At 38.2% G+C, this 20,152-nt stretch overlaps 1 protein-coding gene across 1 annotated transcript in view; it reads left to right on the forward strand.

The window, feature by feature from the left end:
- The first annotated feature begins 1,733 nt into the window (after positions 1-1,733).
- lsamp (limbic system associated membrane protein) overlaps positions 1,734-20,152 on the forward strand; it is a 282,520-nt gene continuing 264,101 nt past the window's right edge. The window contains exon 1 of the mRNA XM_058080762.1: positions 1,734-1,944. Coding sequence (XP_057936745.1) covers positions 1,881-1,944 — 64 coding nt within the window. The 5' untranslated portion in view covers positions 1,734-1,880. The remainder of the gene's footprint in view (positions 1,945-20,152) is intronic.

Genomic DNA, 20,152 nt, shown 5'->3' on the forward strand with positions numbered 1-20,152 from the left:
GGAAAAAAATACTACATATATTGCATTAGCATTATGTGTGTGTCCTTGATTTTTTTCACAGCATTGTTCATTGATCCTAAAGACAATACTAAGGTACATAATGAAGTACATTAGATTTCTGCTATTCATGGGGGGTTCCCTCCCCAGGACCATCAGTGAATGCCAAAAAAAAAAAAAACGAGACTGACTGATAAAAATATATATATAAATATATATTTAATTCTGTTGGATTGACTTTGATGTTCTCCACAATTTCTGATCAACATTTGCAATAAAGGTGACTGCTGTTGGATTAGATTCAGTTCCTAAAAACCCTATCCTTCTCTTTTCAATTGCTATTGCTCAATCGGACACAATTCAGGTTTATATAAGACATATGGGACGAGTGGTTAGCGTGCAGGCCACACAGCTAGGAGACCCGAGTTCAATTCCACCCTCGGCCATCTCTGTGTGGAGTTTGCACGTTTTCCCCGTGCATGCCAGTGTTTTCTCTGGTTAACTCCCACATTCCAAAAACATTCATTCATTCATTTTCTACCGCTTTTCCTCATGAGGTACGAGGGGGTGCTGGAGCCTATCCCAGTTGTGTTCGGGTGAGAGGCGGGGTACACCCGGACTGGTGGCCAGCCAATCACAGGGCACATATAGACAAACAACCATTCACACTCACATTCATACCTATGGACAATTTGGAGTCGCCAATTAATCTAGCATGTTTTTGGAATGTGGGAGGAAACCGGAGTACCCGGAGAAAACCCACGCATGCACGGGGAGAACATGCAAACTCCACACAGAGATGGCCGAGGGTGGGATTGAACCCTGGTCTCCTAGCTGTGAGGTCTGCATAAGCGGTAGAAAATGAATGAATGAATGAATAAGACATATGTCTTTGGACACTCATGGAAAATATGTTATCTGTTACAGAAGAGCCAAATACACGGGCACACATCAATCATGAGAACACATTGCTGAAACATCGAAAAACAGGAAAAGGACTGCCCAACATCTGATTAAAAAGTAGATGGACAGTTTGGGGAAGCTTTACACAGTGTTTCGAATGTCCTGTCATCAATACAAAATCAATGCAACCCTGGACGGAAATAAATGTTGTAGCTTGTGGAAATGATGTTCCAGCAAATACACAACATAATCAAAGATAAAGGTGGTCCACAGAAATAGTCACTGAAAAAATATATGTGTGACCAGACGGTGTAGAATTTGACGTTGAACCAAATTAGGAATACACAGCTTTGGGAAAATGTATGTTGACTATTGCGGTGACACTCATAATAAGACGCAAAAAGTCTATGGTGGGGCGGCACGGCGGTCTAGTGGTTAGCGCGCAGACCTCACAGCTAGGAGACCAGGGTTCAATTCCATGCTCGGCCATCTCTGTGTGGAGTTTGCATGTTCTCCCCGTGCATGTGTGGGTTTTCTCCGGGTACTCCAAATTGTCCATAGGTATGAATGTGAGTGTGAATGGTTGTTTGTCTATATGTGCCTTGTGATTGGCTGGCCACCCCGCCTCTCGCCCAAAGACAGCTGGGATAGGCTCCAGCACAACCCCCGCGACCCTCGTGAGGAAAAAGCGGAAGAAAATGAATGAATGAATGAAGTCTATGGTGACCGCTCACGCGCACGCGCACGCCCCGGGAGAGCCGGGTTCCGGTAGAGGTCGCTAATATCTCAGTATATGTGTGTGTGTGTGTGCGTGTGTGTGTGTGGCAGCATCGCAGGAAGGAGTGACAGTCTCCGTCCACAGTTGGTCTTTCCGTCTCTCCTCACGGCTTCGGCTGCAACGCTTTTTCCCTTTTGTGGAAATTAACCTCGAAGCGTCTACTGTTTGAGCACTGAGCTTTTGGACCGGACCAGAGGACGTCATGGCTTACTTGTGGATACACACCGTGTGGATTCCCGGGGTCGCTTTCCTCTTTGGATTTCAAGGCAAGGGAACCTGTTATGATATACGTAGCTGCATTTTAATTTATTCGTGGAGGAAAGTCATTAGTACGATGGTTGGTTGGTTGTGCGCCTGCTTGTGATGCGAGTTGAGAAGTGGTTTGAGTTCATGCAAACACACCTGTCAGCTATTTAGCGTATGAGCTAGTGTGATGCAAACAAAGTTGCTGGGTTGACACGTACAGTAGTGTGTGTGTGTGTGTGTGTTTGTGTGTGTTTGTTTGTGTGACTATGCATATCACACCACTTTTGTCATTTCCTCTCCAAAGCAAAAGGGTTGTCCTGCAGTATGTCCGATTTTTTTTCTTACAGGACCAATGCCATTTCGCTTTGCGAAATAGGATTTTCTGAGAAAATCAGACTCTCACTTTCACTTCTGACGTCTGCAACACATGTCATTCGTGACCTCTTATCATATCCGTGGACTTGCTTTTATGCTGTCGTGATTCTGTTTTTGTCGCTCTTGTGTGTGTGTGTGTGTGCTGCATGATGCATACTGTGCAAGGACTACAATGAATAACTTAAGTGAAAGCTGAACCTCCTCCTGGCCACACAATCCAAATTTGGATTATCACCCCAATATGTACATTTAATACATACCTGCATTTCACATGTTTTTGGTAATGGTAATGGTTTTATTTCATTTGAACATGCATCAGATTACAATTGAGTGCATCCCATAATCAGTTCCCAGTTCCACATGTCCAAAAGGAGTAGGAAGAAGCAAAGCTTATTAAATCCTACCCCTCCATCTGGTACTTTTACAATCAGTAACTGTTACATTTGTTCACTCCCTGCTTTCCATAATACAGTTTAAGTTTTTTTTTTTTAAATAATGTACCTCATACCGAAGTACATGGTGATATGAGCATCCAATGCCATAATGGGTACCATAGTAAGTGTCAATATAGTGATATATATAGCACATCATGACTGGTTCAAGACTCTTCATCCTTGTATTTAGCAAACATCAACTGCTTGTATTGTTTCTTGAATTGGCTCATCGTTGTGCACTGTTTGATTTCCTTACTCAATCCATTCCATAGTTTGATTCCACATACTGAAATGCTATGGCTAGCATAACGTAGTCCTAGCATATAAGTGTTTCAAATGTACTTCTTCCCTGAGATCATATTTCTCCTCTCTTGTAGAGAAGTATTGGATGAAATTTTTAGCTAATTGGTTGTTTTTAGCCTTGTGCATTATTTTAGCTGTTTGAAGATGAATTATATCAGCAAGTTGAAGTATTTGTGATTTTAGAAATAAGGAGTTAGTATGTTCTTTGTAGGCGGCATTATGAATTATCCTTACTGACCTTTTTTGCAGTACATTTAGCGAGTGAAGATTGCTTTTATAGGTATTAGCCCATATTGCCACACATATTTCTTTGTTTACCTTGAAAAGTGCTAAACATTATTGTAATGACAGCTGAACCTAGAACATTGTCAACTGTACTTCAGGATAAAAAAAAAAAAATCAAGATTTTGGTGACGGCCACTGTGACTTCCCATCCAGTGTCCCACCACCCAGCGGAAAGCAGGAAGTGAACAAATGTAACAGTTACTGATTGTAAAAGTACCAGATGGAGGGGTAGGATTTAATAAGCTTTGCTTCTTCCTACTCCTTTTGCACTCAATTGTAATCTGATGCATGTTCAAATGAAATAAAACCATTACCATTACCAAAGCGCTCCACAATGAAGTGAACCCATTATTCATTCACTCCTCAGTCACACACTAGTGCTAATCTATATCTGTAGTCACAGATACCCTGGGGTACTCTGATGGAAACCACACATTCATTCGCACTGATACACCGATGTGGGCAGCACAGTGGCAAGGTGGATGATAGTGACTGGGTGCAGGGAGAAAACGAGAACTCTTTATTCAGCATCAAATTATTTACTCTATTGTACTTTTCTTTGTCTTTTTGTCATGAATTTTAGAAGGACTAACCTCAACATGTGTCTTTCAGAGAAGAAAAAAAATATGCAGTACACTGTTGGATGTATCTAACATTACCAAGTATTTCAGTGCCATGCCAGCAGGAGATAATATGGCACTGAGCTAGTCGATAACTGTCGGTAGCGACGTGGATGATTAAATAGAAGCAGTATTGATTGAAGACTGTGCTAAAGCAATCTTGGATTGTATTTTTTTACAATCGGCTTTTACATTTTGTAGTATACGACCCAAATAAAAAATGTGTTTTCTCTCCTTAGACCCAAACCCTCTAGGTCACCTATGACAAAATATTTTTTTTTGCTTGGCCAAGAGTCCACTCCAGCCCCAAATTATTAGAGGGGATTTTGTGTAATACTGCTGACAAATACACAAAAACAACAAAAATACTGCAAGAGGAGCAATGAGCTTAGAGCAGGATTGTTTTAAATGCCTTTATGTTTTGTCTACTTTTATAATTAAATGGCAGCAATAAATCAGTCCTCAACTAGGAGCTTGCATGGGCACAGGCAATGCACAATGATGGATTGCGGCCTGTGTTAGAAAGCAAATGGTGTCTAAAACGGGAGTGTCAATGTGATCGAAACACATAGAAGTACTTTCCTTGGATTACCTCGTAACAGCACAAATGCGGTGATACACGAGATGTGCTGCCAGGCGAGGCAGTGAGGCTCTGCCTCTTCTGTCGTGATGAAAATGTAAAAAAAAGAAACAAAGCATAACAATTGTCCATTGAATTGTTATAAATGTAGTTGTAATGTTTTGTAACTGTTTTTAAAAATGTTCTTAAGTAAAATTCACAAAAATTTCCTGATCAAATCTGAGATCAGGGTGCGCCGAGTGCACAATAATCCCTTGTTCATTGTAGTTAAGACCTGACCGTGATAAATGACTTTCCGAAAAGTATGATTCCTTAATTATAAATGCAATATTTTTGCATTAAAAGTGTAGAAAACCTGTTGATGACCTTCTGAATGTAGTTTTTAAAGGAGACTAATTGCACATTTTTCGGCCATATGTATTGAGTTTTCCATGTTGGCTAAAGATAAATGTCAGTTTATTAGAAACATGTTCCTTTTTAACCTATACAGAACTTAAAAAAATAAACTTCAGACGTTATTTCTCAGTTCGAGCAAGAGGTGTTAATTGGTTGGCTTCGGTTTCTCTGTGTTCTGAGAAAGTTGTTTTTGTGTTCTGGTATCATTCTCAGTCAAAGCCATATCGGCAAATGACCAAACGTATGGAAGAAAACCTGTATATATTTAGAGGAATGAGCTGGAAAGGAGGGGAATGACGATCAGTGATGAAGATCAACAGAACAGATGTGCGTTCATGAAAGGGTATCAGGTGGGAACTGTGAGGATGCAAGGAATAGTTGTGAGGAAGATGGAAGAGTTTAAGTACTTTGAATCAACTGTTCAGAGAAACGAATAGTGTGGAAAAGAGGTGAAGACTCGAGCGAAGGCAGGGTGGAGTGGGCGGAGAAGAGTGTCAGGAGTCCTTGGTGACAAAAGAGCTGAAGATGCTTAGATCTTCGTTGGGAGGGACGAGAATGGGCAGAATTAGAAATGAGCAGATCAGAGGAACAGGCCAAGTTAAATGCCTGAGACACAAGGTTAGAGAGGACAGACTGAAATGGTTTGGCCCTGTGGAAATGAGGGAGTGCGATTATATTGGTAGAAGGATGCTGGAGATGGGGCTGTCGAGGAGGAGACGAAGAGCACGCCCAAAGAAGAAGTTTCTAGATGTTGAGAGAACATTGAGGTGATAGAATAGAATTGACAGAGGAAGATGCAAAGGGCATGTCATCTGATGTGGCCACCTTTCATGGGATAACCTGGAAGTTAATCTAGAAGATCTTCTTCATGCACTTCACCGATTCGTAATAAAGTCGTATATCCAAAACACAGCAGCAAATCTGACAAGTACAATTTGTCAGAAGGCCCAAAACATAACATAGACTGTAAAATCCATGCAATCAGCGGAAACACTCAACATCAAAGTTATCAGGAAAATGAATATCAAGCAGATTGAAGGCTTTTATCAAACATTCAAGATCACTCAGTGAGTACATCAATTAGAATACAGTAGTACACGAGCGTCTGGACTCATCGTATATGCCTTTTATTCCATTTCCCCAGTTTGGAGATTATTATTGACTACTCCAATAAAACTGTCACATTTTACAATCGTTTTCTCAATCGATCTTGTCTCAACAGCTTTGCATGTGGCTGTTGCGGAGCATGTATCACTTTCAGTGGTTTGTATCTGCTGCTCCTATTTATAAAGGGATGGCATAGTCCTTATGAGGCAGAGAAAACGTACACATTCTTTCCCTTGCACCTCCACTTAAATGCTTTCACGGTTGGTGGCATTTAATACATTTCTGTAATACTATCAAATGTCATATTAGATTTTCATTGAGGTGCATGGCTGTCTTTATGTCTATCTTTATAGTAATATATATATATAGTAGTGAAAGGCATGTTTGTGATGCGAGGAAATTACTAGCTTCCTGCCTGTGCCGCGCTGAGCATTTTAAATATTCCAATATCCAACCAACCAGGCAAGTATTACACTCTGCTGTTTGTTGATTGGACAACAGAGAATTGTTACCTCTGTGTAACAATTACATGGGTGGAATGGTGAGGGATGAAAACAAAAAGTGCAATTAAAGAAATACTTTTGATTAAGGAAATCATTTCATGACATTGTGTTGCGTGTTTACTGATAACGCCGACACTCAGCCCCACTCCATTTGTAATTATCTACACTGTCTTGCTGCTATTGTGTCACACGATTTACACAGCTAACACAGCTATCGGTGTTCATATCTTTAGCTATTCATTCATGCATTCTCTTTATCACAAATCCAGTGCTGGGAAAGCTTGGGACTTAAGCTTGTTTTATGTTTCTGTGTCGAGGATTGCTCCTTCCTCTACAAACCCTCGGTGTGACATGCCATAAACATCTAGCCTTGCATCCTGGCGACATGAACCGTAAAAGCTGTGATTGGTAGCTTTTGGAAAACATCATTCAAAGGGCTTTCAGTATATTTTAACTCAGATTAAAAAAAAAAAAATCCATAAATCCATAAAAATTTAATGCGCCTGTGTCATGACCAATTATGCAAATCCATTTTTAAATACCACTTGACCTCATCAGGGTCACCGGTGAGCCTATTTCAGCTTATCCTGGGTGAGAGGTGGCGTAAATCTCAGAGTGGTCACCAGTCAATCACAGGGCACATACGTATAGACAAGCATTCAGGGGAGAACATGCAAACTCTGCAGCAATACCATCCAACAGATTTAAACCCACATCTCAAGAAGCAGATGATACCCCGTATTGACTCTTGGTGTCTGACTCATGATGATGTATGTTGGCCCACCTTCGCAAATTGCGACCTATTTAAGTCATATGCGCACTGCACTATAATATCTTAAATCACTTAGCATGTTGCAGCTTGCATTGCGAATAGGTCAACATTTCCAAAAGGAGTTGGAATAGGCGATGTTATTTTTGTTCGTCTATCATATATTTAGTTTTATAAATTGTTTGTGTTGTGTATTTTGTATTTTTTTAATGTATTTTTTTCCTTTTGTCAGCCATAGCTGTTCCCTCTTTCCCTTCTTATTAGTGACTTATCTTAATGGACAATTTTTGTCACAAACTGTAGATTCTTATAAAGTGTTTTGCACATCATTTCATTATTATTAATTATTTTATTATTAAAATATTATATTCATTATTGACTATTAATTGATTTTCCAATTAGTCTTAATGGACAATTTTTGTCACAAACTGAAGATTCTTATAAAGTGTTTTGCACAGAATTTCATTATTATTAATTATTTTATTATTAAAATATTATATTATTATATTCATTATTGACTATTAATTGATTTTCCAATTAGTCTTAATGGACAATTTTTGTCACAAACTGAAGATTCTTATAAAGTGTTTTGCACATCATTTCATTATTATTAATGATTTTATTATTAAAATATTATATTATTATATTCATGATTAATTATTAATTGATTTTCCAATTAGTCTTAATGGACAATTTTTGTCACAAACTGAAGATTCTTATAAAGTGTTTTGCACATCATTTCATTATTATTAACTATTTCATTATTAAAATATTATATTATTATATTCATTATTAATTATTAATTGATTATCCAATTAATTAACATCTATTTTGGTATTGGATTAATTGTTTTGTGATTTTAAAATGTAAATTTCCTCTGTTTTCAGCTGGTCAAAGGGGAACCGATGACTCAGTTAAATGAAGCAACAAGCTTCAGATTCATAAACTAAGAAAATAATTGCTAGTGCCTAGTGTATTGTCACAACGGACAATTTTTGTGATAACGTCGTGTTGATTATTCGAAAAGTTGAAAGTTGGATTAGCTTTATAGGGACCACAGACAGGGAGAATCCCCCCTCCAGGATGACCAGGCTGCAATGTATGTTAAGTGGGCAACGTATGACACATAATGAATATTTACAAAGTTAATTCAAATAACATAATACTCTAGTTCATAGATGTAGCGACATCAGTAGAGTTAGTCAGCCGCGGGTCTTGGGATGATCCGCAGCCAAAGCGGGGGCCCTCCGTGGCAGCACCTCAGATGTTATACGATGAGTTGTCAGGGTGAGTTCCAAACAGACACAACCTCAGCTTCGATCATCATTAGCTGCCCCTCATCTCCAGCCAGAGAGGGAGTCTCTCTGTTGTTTTCCATTATGACGATGTATGTGAACTGTAACAATTAGTCAGCATTGCTTCAAACAAAAATTACTTGTGAGGATGTTTTAACGAATTATGAGATTGAAACTTTTAATAGGTTAAGTTTTCAACCATGCATTAATTAAAGATACTCTTATACAAATCTGTCATTCTAACAGCACCACCCAGAACTGTAGGGTTACTGTAGGCTTCATTCTCATTGAAGTGAATTTCTGAGAAAATTATTTGTTTTTGTGCGCTTTAGGTTCTACCTCATTAAGTCTTTCAGGATAGCTGGATTTAAATGAGTCAAGTGATGGTGAACAAATCCTGTGTGCAAATTGCTGGACAGCTGGGCAGGCGGCACTCAATGCAATGATCAGAGCCAAATGCAGTGATGAGATTCAGTCACACAGTCAGTCTTTCTTTTTTTATTTGCAACTGGAAACGTTTCAAATTTAATCTAATTTGGACTGTACTCCTGGACATATGGGCCATATGGAGATTTTAATACAAATCAGCATAGTTTTCCAAGATCAGAGGCAGAGACATACATGTATTAGACCGGTCTATGTGGAGAACATTTCGGGCACATAATATTTATTAAGAGCACTTTTACCGATGCTTGGTAAATGTCTGATATTACTATATTGAATTTTGATTTACGATAAAATGTAACTCCAATTAACTTCAGAAGACCAATTAGAGATCTTTTATTATACAGTATGTTGTGGAGTTTTAAGTCTGAGCTCTGAAAAATGTGTCCTAGTCCAAATTTGTCCAACCACAAAACAGCATGATGGATGACTGCATTGTAAATCCCGAACCATTTAGTCATATACATTCTGGGTGTCTTATTCTGTAAAAAAACATGTAAAATTCAACAGGATTTATTGAGTTTGTCTGTCAACACACCCTGGTACAACAATGTCAGATGTTTAACGAACTCCTGGAAATGAGGAACCAAGCACATTTAGCCCGACTGTACCACACTTTTACAGCAAAAATAAGGTAAATTATTCTTGGTGGACTTTTAAAATTGTGGGTGTTAAATAATTGCATATGTTAATAGTAGGCCTTTATGCATCCATCCATTTCCTATACCGCTTATCCTTATTAGGATCCCAGGGGGTATGCTGGAGCCTATGGACTGGTCGCCAGCCAATCACAGGGCACATATAGACAAACAACCATTCACACTCACATTCATACCTATGGACAATTTGGAGTCGCAAATTAACCTAGCATGTTTTTGGAATGTGGGAGGAAACCGGAGTAACCGGAGAAAACCCACGCATGCACGGGGAGAACATGCAAACTCCACACAGAGATGCTCAAGCGGAGACAAACATTATTGCTTAAAATTACCTGCTTCTTTGAAATCTTTAGATTTCACTGGTGGTTATATTTACAGCTAGATACTGTATACACTATATGCAATTTCATGGAATTCATCCAATTCATTAAATCCAACAAGTAACGTTTCCACACAATTTAGCAGCTTAAAATACAATTGTGAAAGGTGTGATCAGTAGTTGCGTTACTGCTATTGTGGTACATAAGCGTCGCGACACAACGAATACATGTGACGGTGTAACAACTTTAGCATTTAACATTTTCTGTTAAATGCTTTTTTTACATTTTGTTTTCCTTCTCTTTCATTGCCTTGTCGCTTCCTCTCGAAGTCACTCTTCCAGAGTCTTCAAACACCCGCTTCCTTCTTCATCCTTTACGTGGGTGAGGTACAAGCGATTCCTCAAAACAGGGAAAAAAAAAAATATCAAATTTTTTGTAATCAAGGTATTTGAATAATCGTTGCAGTGTGCAGTCATGTGAAGAAATTAGAACACTTAATGCCGTACCTCTTCTGAACCGCTGCATACGCAAGCGTGAAAATATGTCAAAACATGCACCACTGCTACGTTACCGGTGCTCTTATTTCTCTGACAAATACACTTTGGTGTGCCGTCAGGGCCTGCAAAGCAAAGTCTGAGTTGAAGTCATGTGTTAAGAGCCACATGGTGATATAGTTTTACTGAGAATTTTTGAGCATGCAGGAAAAATAATGCATTTGTAACTTGGCTTTACAGTCTTCTGAATCACTAGCTCTTTACTATTTTGTGCAGTTCACTAAGATCTTCCCACAAGCTAATATCAGGTCAGATTGTGTAATGAATGTACATACTGTATATTGTGCTTATTTTACTGTGAAGCTACTGGATACATTTCACAAAACATGACATGAAAATAAATTTATATTGATCAATATATTTCATGTTTTTTATCATGACAAGTGAGGATGTGCCTCCCCAATTTGCGCCACCCTACCTTCATCCCGTCACTTCAGTTATAGCTCCATAGCCTGAGTCATGGTGCAAATAGTGTACCGTTTGCCAAATACACATTTTGGTCTAGTCTTAGCCATGCTGCCTTAAAATATCATAAGATATCCATGCATGTTCATATCACAAAAACAAGGTTCGTGTGTCGACTTTTATGTATGTCACATTACATTCGATAATCATGACCATTATTCCTGGTCTCATATTGTATTCAGTGATACCCTGCTGGAATATGTCATGTTTACTGACTTCGCCATTGTTGTAGTTAATGAGTACAAGGTATTGCTACTGTAGGCATTTCTCAGGAAGAAAAGATGATTGGTCCTTGTTCACAACCAGGATAATGCCCTTGAATAGGACTATAGTGTATCATTTGATACATTCGATGAACCCACTGAGAATGAAAAAAAATAAACCTACTCAGTATTTTGTATGAAAACAATATGGACACATACTGAGTTAAATATTAACTAGCATCATTCAGGAACCTTTCAGATTTATTTGTGTGCGTGTGTGTGCGTGCGCGTATGTGCAGCATCTACTGAATAGCTGAATGGAAGCAACATCTGGAGTTATTTTGAACATCATAGAATATTCTACGTGCCTTGTGTGTATAACCTCAGCTGTAGTCTGGTAAGAAAGCAGGATGGTGTATTGTTTCTTCCTCTTTGTCACTTGCTATCAGGTTGGACCGGTGTCATTTGTGGCAACACAGTGCAAAGGTGGTTAAAACCAAGAGGTTTTGGTTTGAATTTTTGACTTTTCTGTGTGCATATTTCCTTTGCTTTTATGAATTTTGCCTGGTTAAACTGGTTGTACAGCGGCCAGGAAGTGCAAAACATCATAACGAATTGTAAATTTTCCATTCTTCTGTGTCGAGGGGCCAGCAGTCTCAGTAGGAAAGTCCAGACTGTTTGGTCACCGGTCTGGAGGACACCAAGTGAATAGGCTTGACTTAACTCCAGTTGTCCAAGGACTGAATGGTTCGTAGCAATGTGCCTTTCCAAGTCCACAAATACCGGTTGGGCAAACTCCCATGCACCCTCCAATACCCATGCAAAGCTGTAGAGCTGGTCCAGTGTTCCACGACCAGGACAAAAACCACATTGGACTCCCTGTAGGTGCAGTCCGACCTGTCTCTCCAGCACTCTGGAATATTGTTTTCTTTAAATGATAAAGTTTAGGCAGACCAAAAACCACGCTCTATGGCCACACCAAACTCGTCCTCACATTGGTCTACCGGTACCCGTCGACTGCTTCTGGAGTCCGACAAGCCATTCATGCTCCATAAGACTTCTTCAGCTTGACGTCGCCACGACTGGCACTAGCCATCTTGCGGCCACAGTTCCGATTGGCAGCCTGAGCAATGGAGGCACAGAATACAGCCCGTTCTGACTTAATATCCTCGTCCTCGCACCGGATGCAGGCGAAGCTCTGCCTTCGCTGAGATTTGAAGGCTTGACAAACAGTAGACGGGAGACATTCCCAGCACACCTTCACTACATGTCAGTCCAGCCATCCTCCCCTGCCATCTAATCCAACTCATCACCAGGCGGCGATCACTTGACAGCTCAGCCACTCTCATCACCCGTGTGTTCAAAACATGCTGACGATAGGACTACAAAGTCAAGGGTGTCCTGGTGCCGGGTGCGCTTATGGACATCCATATGTTTGAATATGGTGTTTGTTGTGAATGAACAAGCTGTGGTTAGCACAGAAGTCCAATAACATCACACCACACTGGTTCAGCAGGGATACTCTTCCCAAACCTGGAGGCGTACAACTCTTACATTGTACCTGATGCCTGGTTGTTCCAGCTGGTAGTTGAACAATACTTGCATCCAATAAAAACTTTATACATATATGTAAAGAATTTTTGTGTTTTTATTAGTTATTAAAATCAACATTTTTGTTATTTTTAAGTTACATTATGCCTTTTTGATAATTTTTCTACTTTTGCTTGGTTTTGTGTTATTCTATTTCTGGGGAGTGTCTCCAAGCCCCTGACCGGGTTGCAGTGTGGAGGTTTTATAAACCCTTTTTAATATGTTTTTATTTTATTTGGGCAAATATATGAAACATTACAGTGCATTTCTTACATCAATCAAAATATAACTTTCCATTATTTACATTTGTATTCAACTATCTGATCACAAGCCCAAAAAGGAGTAGGCTGAAGCAAAAGCTTCTAAATACCTACCCCTTTTTGCAACATATAATCATGTTCATGCCACAGTCTTGTTTTCCCCTGTTATTATTATTATTGTTATTATCATTATTATCATTATTGTTATAATCTTTATCATTATTACCATTACTATTGTTATTATTATCACCATTATTATAATCATCATTAAAATTACCATTTTCATCATTATAGTTGTAACAAGTTTTGGATTTTTTAAAAATGATTTAATTTTACAGACTTCATTGCTTATTGTAGAGTGCTGTATCGTTCCATCTGTTGTTTTCTGAAATCCGCAGTATTTATGCTTTTATTGTCAATTTATTAGCCCACTTTTACCCCATAAGTGTAACATTTACATATCGTTTTCTGGATTGCATGTGAAAAAAAAAAACAAGAACTTGAGACTGTGTCTGAACAGGTGACCAACTCAAACATCAGTTTCTTCTTGTTAAGCCCTACCTTGAGGTTTTTAGACGTGCTTTTAGTTTGTGTGTGTCTAGTCTTGTGCATTAAAAAACAAGAACCCGTCATACCTGCATACATGTTATTCCTCATACCTGAATATCCCACTGACAATTGATTTGAATTTAAATTTAAATTACATTAAATATTTTACTAACATTGTTTGACGCGACTTGGAAAGTTCATTATGAATAACAAAATACTTGACTATGAATTGTGACTTACTTTTTTCTTACACTTCACAAGAACAAACATGGCAGCTATGTTGTGAACAGAAGCTGCGGGTAATTAGTTTGCTTAGTTCATGAGTTGTTACCGGAGAGGTCAGTGGACCGAGAGCCTCTTTTTGACAAGTTTTCATATGACCTGTCAGTCTACCTGTACAAGCTTACTTTCATCTGTCAATTTCTCCTGCTTCTTTTTTGTCAATCCGGTCTCTCACACACACACACACACACATTCCTACCTTACATGAGGGGATTCAGCTGTCATACTAAAAGGGTGACAGTTTGGAAATATACTGTAATAATAGCTGTCAATCTACCACATGCTTGCCACTTACTTTTTGACTTCACACTCAACACTTCAGACATTAACCTTTTTCCATCATACGTGAGTACACTGCTGAGGTACTACATATCAGAACATTTTTAAAAACATTTTTAAACCTGCTTATTGTTTAATATAGTGTATTGGGTCCACATTTCTCTGTGAACTGGGTAGTAAAGACTTGGCTAAAATTAACCTTCCTTTTATGTTAGCTTTCTGGTATCATCTCTTATGTATTAAATCAGCTATAAAATACACTAAAAACACTAAGTTACCATCAAATTAGCTTCTCGTGTCTTGGTTACCTTCTTAGGCTTCATTAATACTTTTGGTGTGGGCATGTAGGCTTTTTTTGTCACTATACCCCTCGATTTCAATTTCCAAAAATGGTAAAATGAACCTCAAAAGAATCATATTAATAAATGTAATTATTAATTAGTTAATTAATTAGTTTTATTTATTTTCTCATTTTAGTATTAATCACTAAAGAAACATCTATAGTGTTCGGGTGAATTTTGACCCATATATATTCATGTCAAGAAAAGGTAGAAAAAGTGATTGTTTTCAGCAACAAAACTTTAGTATAAACTGAAATCAAAAAGCAGAACAGGTCCAGATCTTGGTTCACATTTTTTCCATGATCCAAATTGTAAATGTGAAATCAGCCAATCAAATGAGTGAATTCACCTCACATGTATACTGGAAAAGCGGTCAAAATGAGAATCCCCTGAAGCTTACATGATGAGAAGAGGAGCTGGTTGTCATTGTGTTGGCTAATTGTACACTTATGATTTCAGTTTTGGCTCAAAATATTGCTTTATAGTCATATTATTATAACCCGGTCGAATCCGACCATAACAATACAGTGGTCATAATTTCAACCAGATCATTTTAAAATGTAGTAAAAATTATTTTTTTGGTTTTATTTGGTTGAAATAGAGTTTCCTGACAAAGTCAAAAAGCCCTGATGCAATAAACAAATGTTATGTGATTCTTTTTATGCATTAAAATGTAAAATACAAGAAGAGGGTTAAAATGATTTTTGATTCATTTGGATAAAATGAGTTCTACTGCTGCAGGTTCCTACAGCTTTTTAACAAATATTAGTGTTTTTTAATTGTTCTTCATTGCATCACTTTATATGTCGCTACTGGTAATCGGACACTCCCTTCTCTTAAAGTCCATTATCTATAGCAGATGTGGATTTTATTTCAGGTTTACTGCAATTCAAAATCCAGACACTGACACAAAGGTGAGAAACCCAGGTGGGAAAGGAACTTTAGGAGCGTTTATCCGTCTGGATATCTATGAAGGAATCTGCAATCACCCTTCCCTGAAGCGCTTCTACTCCAAGAGTGGTTCACATGCCTGCAGTGAAGAAAAATGTGTTCAACCTAAACTTAGAGAAAATAATAAGTAATCAATAATTCTCAAGTTGCACTTGATGACTCTCTGCACAGTCTTCCCAATGATAATTAAACCAATGGTTCTCTATAGGCCACAATATATACCTACGCTGAAAGAAATTGTTTGTACAATTAAATGTGGCTATCTTTACTACCTGGAAGGTTTTTTTCATCGTTTTCACATTCTCGTTACTACTGTAGATAATTTGCAGTACCTTGCTGTATTTTGATTTAAAACATGACCAAAACTTATTTTCTAGGCACATTGATTTAGCCCAGGTGCTTATGTGACTTCCGTGAACGGCAGCATTTAACACTTAAATCTCAGTTGACAGCAAAGGTGCATCTTGTTGAGTTTTCCTTGCCAAATTGAGAGCTAGGCATCAACTCTTCCATCTGTGAGTGACGCTGAGACGAGCGGCTAGCGAGGCGTCATGTTTCTCTGCCGGATAAATATTGTTTTTTTGTGTTTTCTGTTATACAGTAAACCTCGGATATATCTGATTCAATTGTTCCCACTGGTTTTGTCCGATATAAGCGAAATCCGTTATATACGTATACCGGAAAATGTCAGTTTTACGCATATATCGGATTTATATCCGGTATATGCGTAGATCGGATTTTATCCGTTATAAAAAGGCACTTCCTTGACTATGTTTCCAATGTACCTGGACGCGCAGGCAACGCTGCAAACGCTGCAAATGACGTCGTATAGCGGCCTGTCACGATTCGGCGAATCGGAGCGCCACGATGCGGCCATCCGATATATGCGAAGGAAATTTAATGGAAATGCATTGGAACGGGACTGGAGATTTTGTCCGAAATAGGCGAAATTCATTATAAAAAATCCGATATATGCAATGAATTTTTATTGGAAATGCATTACAAAAAAATTTGTTCTTTTTTATCTGTCCGTTGTGAGCGAGTGATTTCCGATATATCCGAGGTTTACTGTAATAACAATATCACTGCATCTTGGTTAATATACAACTCAGTTATGTAAATGGCTCACTGTTGTAGTTTTTATTAATTTTATTTTAGTGCTTTAGCGTCAAAATAGGTACAAAGTTCATTGTCAGCTAGCTCAAATAATTCGGTTTCTCTTGTTAGAATGAAAACCAATAGGGAAATAAATATTTGTTGATTTTTAAGCATAAGAATTGGGAATGATGAGCGAAATTTGATGGGAGTAAGATTTAAGAACATATTTTGGTACAGCTGCACCAGCTGGGATGTAAACATAGACATAGACTAGACATAGACTTTCTTTATTGTCATTGCACAATAACACAGCAGTGAAATTGCCAACGAAATGTCGTTGCCTGGCTCCCATATAACAATAAATAATAATGTGGAGAATAAATAGATTACATCAATTTTGAACAACAATGTACAGTGTAAACAATAATTTGTACAAATAATTCTGAATAAATAACAATAATTTAAAGTATCTGTGACTTACACAGCGTAGAATACAACAGCATTTTGCATTAAAAAGCCATTTCTTATCATAAAAGCATGGTACCATATACCTGTATGTATATGGGGCTAATATATGGATATGTATGTTATGGCTGTTGTCTGAATGAAATAAAGAAACTGAATTATAGAGCCCGGAGCTTCTGCAAATGTGCAAATTAGGCTTTAATTAACAGGGCTAATGAAGTGTGCCAGAGAGATTGGAGCCCTTTCTGCCCTGAGTTATCAAGCGCTTTGCAATAATCTTGGCAAATTTGAAACTACGTTAATGAATAATTTACTCACACGTAACAATGTCTACGCTTATAAAATGTTTAACCATTTATTTTCAGACTACATTTAATTAAGGAATGGTTTTCAGGTGGGCAAAAACAGTGAAAGATGAGTGAAAAGAAAGACAGTTGGTCCTACTTAGGAGCAGTGCTGTGTTCAGACCTGGCAAGCTGGATGTTGTTTTCACAAGAGGTCCCTAAACCGTGGATATAAAAACTGATTTACAGGGGATTACCTTTTGGACACGATCAACAGGGGGTGGGGCAAACATAATCCAGACACAGTTGATCAGTTTGCTAAAACAAATGATGATATACTGTATATCGGATAAACAAACACTGTAGAAATGTGCAGTTAGCTCCTCGGCAACAGTGCACTGGATGCAGTAATTTATTGTATTTACGATCAAAATCTGTCAGTCTCAAATTCTTGTTTTTTAATGCACAAGATTAGACACATGTAATCCAGAAAATGATATGTAAATGTTACACTTAGGGGGAAAAAGTGGGCTAATAAATTGACAATAAAAGCACAAATACTGCAGATTTCAGAAAACAACAGATGGAATGATACAGCACTCTACAAGAAGCAATGGAGTCTGTAAAATTAAATAATAATAAAAAAATCCAAAAATTGTTACAACTATAATGATGAAAATGGTAATATTAATGATGATTATAATAATGCCCCCCCCCCCCCCCCCCCCCAAAAAAAAAAATGTTTGCACTACACTTTGATTTTTCACTTTTGTCACTTTTGGGAATGCAAATGCCTTCTACTATCTTAAATGGTTTGTTGCCGTTATAATCCTTGTACCCCAATGTATGTGTGTACTCATAATAATACTGCATGAATTACATTACACATATACTGTACATACTCTCACATACGTTTCCACTTCTTGTTCCTGTCTGAACTGTTTGTTCACTAACACCGAACCAAGCAGTCGAAGAAGCCGTGAACTGGCAAACCCGGACTCACTTGCCAAGGCCACCATAAGGGAACCGACAAGTGAAGAGTGAACCTGACGAGGGCTCACGGGTTTAGTGAGACGGGCATGTGGACTTGTTCCACATATGCAAGTTTTTCGGGTGACATATGTGAAATTTGTAGAAAGGTGCTTTATTAAGTTTGGTCAATTTTCTTACTGATATAGTTAATTTTGAAACAGTTAAAATAATACATAAGGCTAAAAATAACCAATTAGCTAAAAATGTCATCCAATACTTCTCTACAAGAGAGGAGAAATATGATCTGAAACACTTCTATGCTAGGACTACGTTAAAAAGCCATAGCATTTCAGTATGTGGAGTCAAACTATGGAACTTCGGTATGAGGTGCATTATTAAAAACAACAAAACAAAACTTAAACTGTATTATGGAAAGCAGGAAGTGAACAAATGTAACAATTAATGATTGTAAAATTACCCGATGGAGGGGTAGGATTTAATAAGCTTTGCTTCTTCCTACTCCTTTTGGACATGTGGAACTGGGAACTGATTATGTGATGCACTCAATTGTAATCTGATGCATGTTCAAATGAAATAAAACCATTACCATTACCATTACCATTTGTTTAAGGGTCCGAATTGCCAAATCCAAATGTATCGCTGCAATGGGCCAACCATCTCAATGAGGTATTTGCTTAGTGTGTATATACTGTCTATGGAATCGACGTCTCAAGGAATTGACTTTACCATCACTACTGTATATGGCCACTTAGAATATTGACGTGGTTCAGAATCAGATCATTCTCTTGGTCTTAACTAAAAAAAAACCCTTCTTCCATGCCTCTATTTATAACCACTCACTCCACGTATCAAGCATTAGAGTATGAATAACAGCTGAACACAAGGGAGCAGTTAAAGTCCGGCCGTCAAGTAAAAAAAAATGATTCACGTCACATTTCTGACAGTTACAAATATTTTAAAGTGTCCTGCAACTGAATCACTGTGGGGGAAACACGTGGCACCGGCAGGCACTCCGTCACAGAGCATTGCCGCACTTCTTTTTTTCTCCAAAATTAAACACTCGTAATAAAAATACCCATAAAAAGTAAATCTGTAAGACAGTTGGTTACACACCACTTTTATAGTAGGAGAGTACCTTTTCATAAGATACAAGCATAGACAACATGGTTAAGCAGTCAAAGAGTTAAGATATTCATATGAACATGTTTATTTGTTTTAATGAAATTGTAAATGCAGCGCACATGATAGTTATTTAGTTAGATAGCTTAGTTTGCCACAAGCCTTAAAAAAACAAAACTAAACATAATGTTATTTCCTTTTGTATTAGTATATTGCCTAATGTTAGGGAGGGGAAATGTGGTGTGTGTGTAATAGTATTACACACACAGGAAGTGGAAATGACACTTTCAAAGTAAAATATTTCAAAATTAGGGTATCCGTGTATACTGTATAGTATGCAATGGGTGGCACGGCGGTTGAGTGGTTAACGCGCAGACCTCACAGCTAGGAGACCAGCGTTCAATTCCACCCTCAGCCATCTCTGTGTGGGGTTTGCATGTTCTCCCTGTGCATGCGTGGGTTTTCTCCGGGTACTCCGGTTTCCTCCCACATTCCAAAAACATGCTAGGTTAATTGGCGACTCAAAATTGTCCATAGGTATGAATGTGAGTGTGAATGGTTGTTTGTCTATATGTGCCCTGTGATTGGTTGGCGACCAGTCCAGGGTGTACCCCGCCTCTCGCCCGAAGACAGCTGGGATAGGCTCCAGCACCCCCGCGACCCTCGTGGGGAAAAAGCGGTAGAAAATGAATGAATGAATGAATG

The sequence above is a fragment of the Doryrhamphus excisus genome, chromosome 8 (genome assembly GCF_030265055.1).
Source record: "Doryrhamphus excisus isolate RoL2022-K1 chromosome 8, RoL_Dexc_1.0, whole genome shotgun sequence".
Taxonomy (NCBI): Eukaryota; Metazoa; Chordata; class Actinopteri; order Syngnathiformes; family Syngnathidae; genus Doryrhamphus; species Doryrhamphus excisus.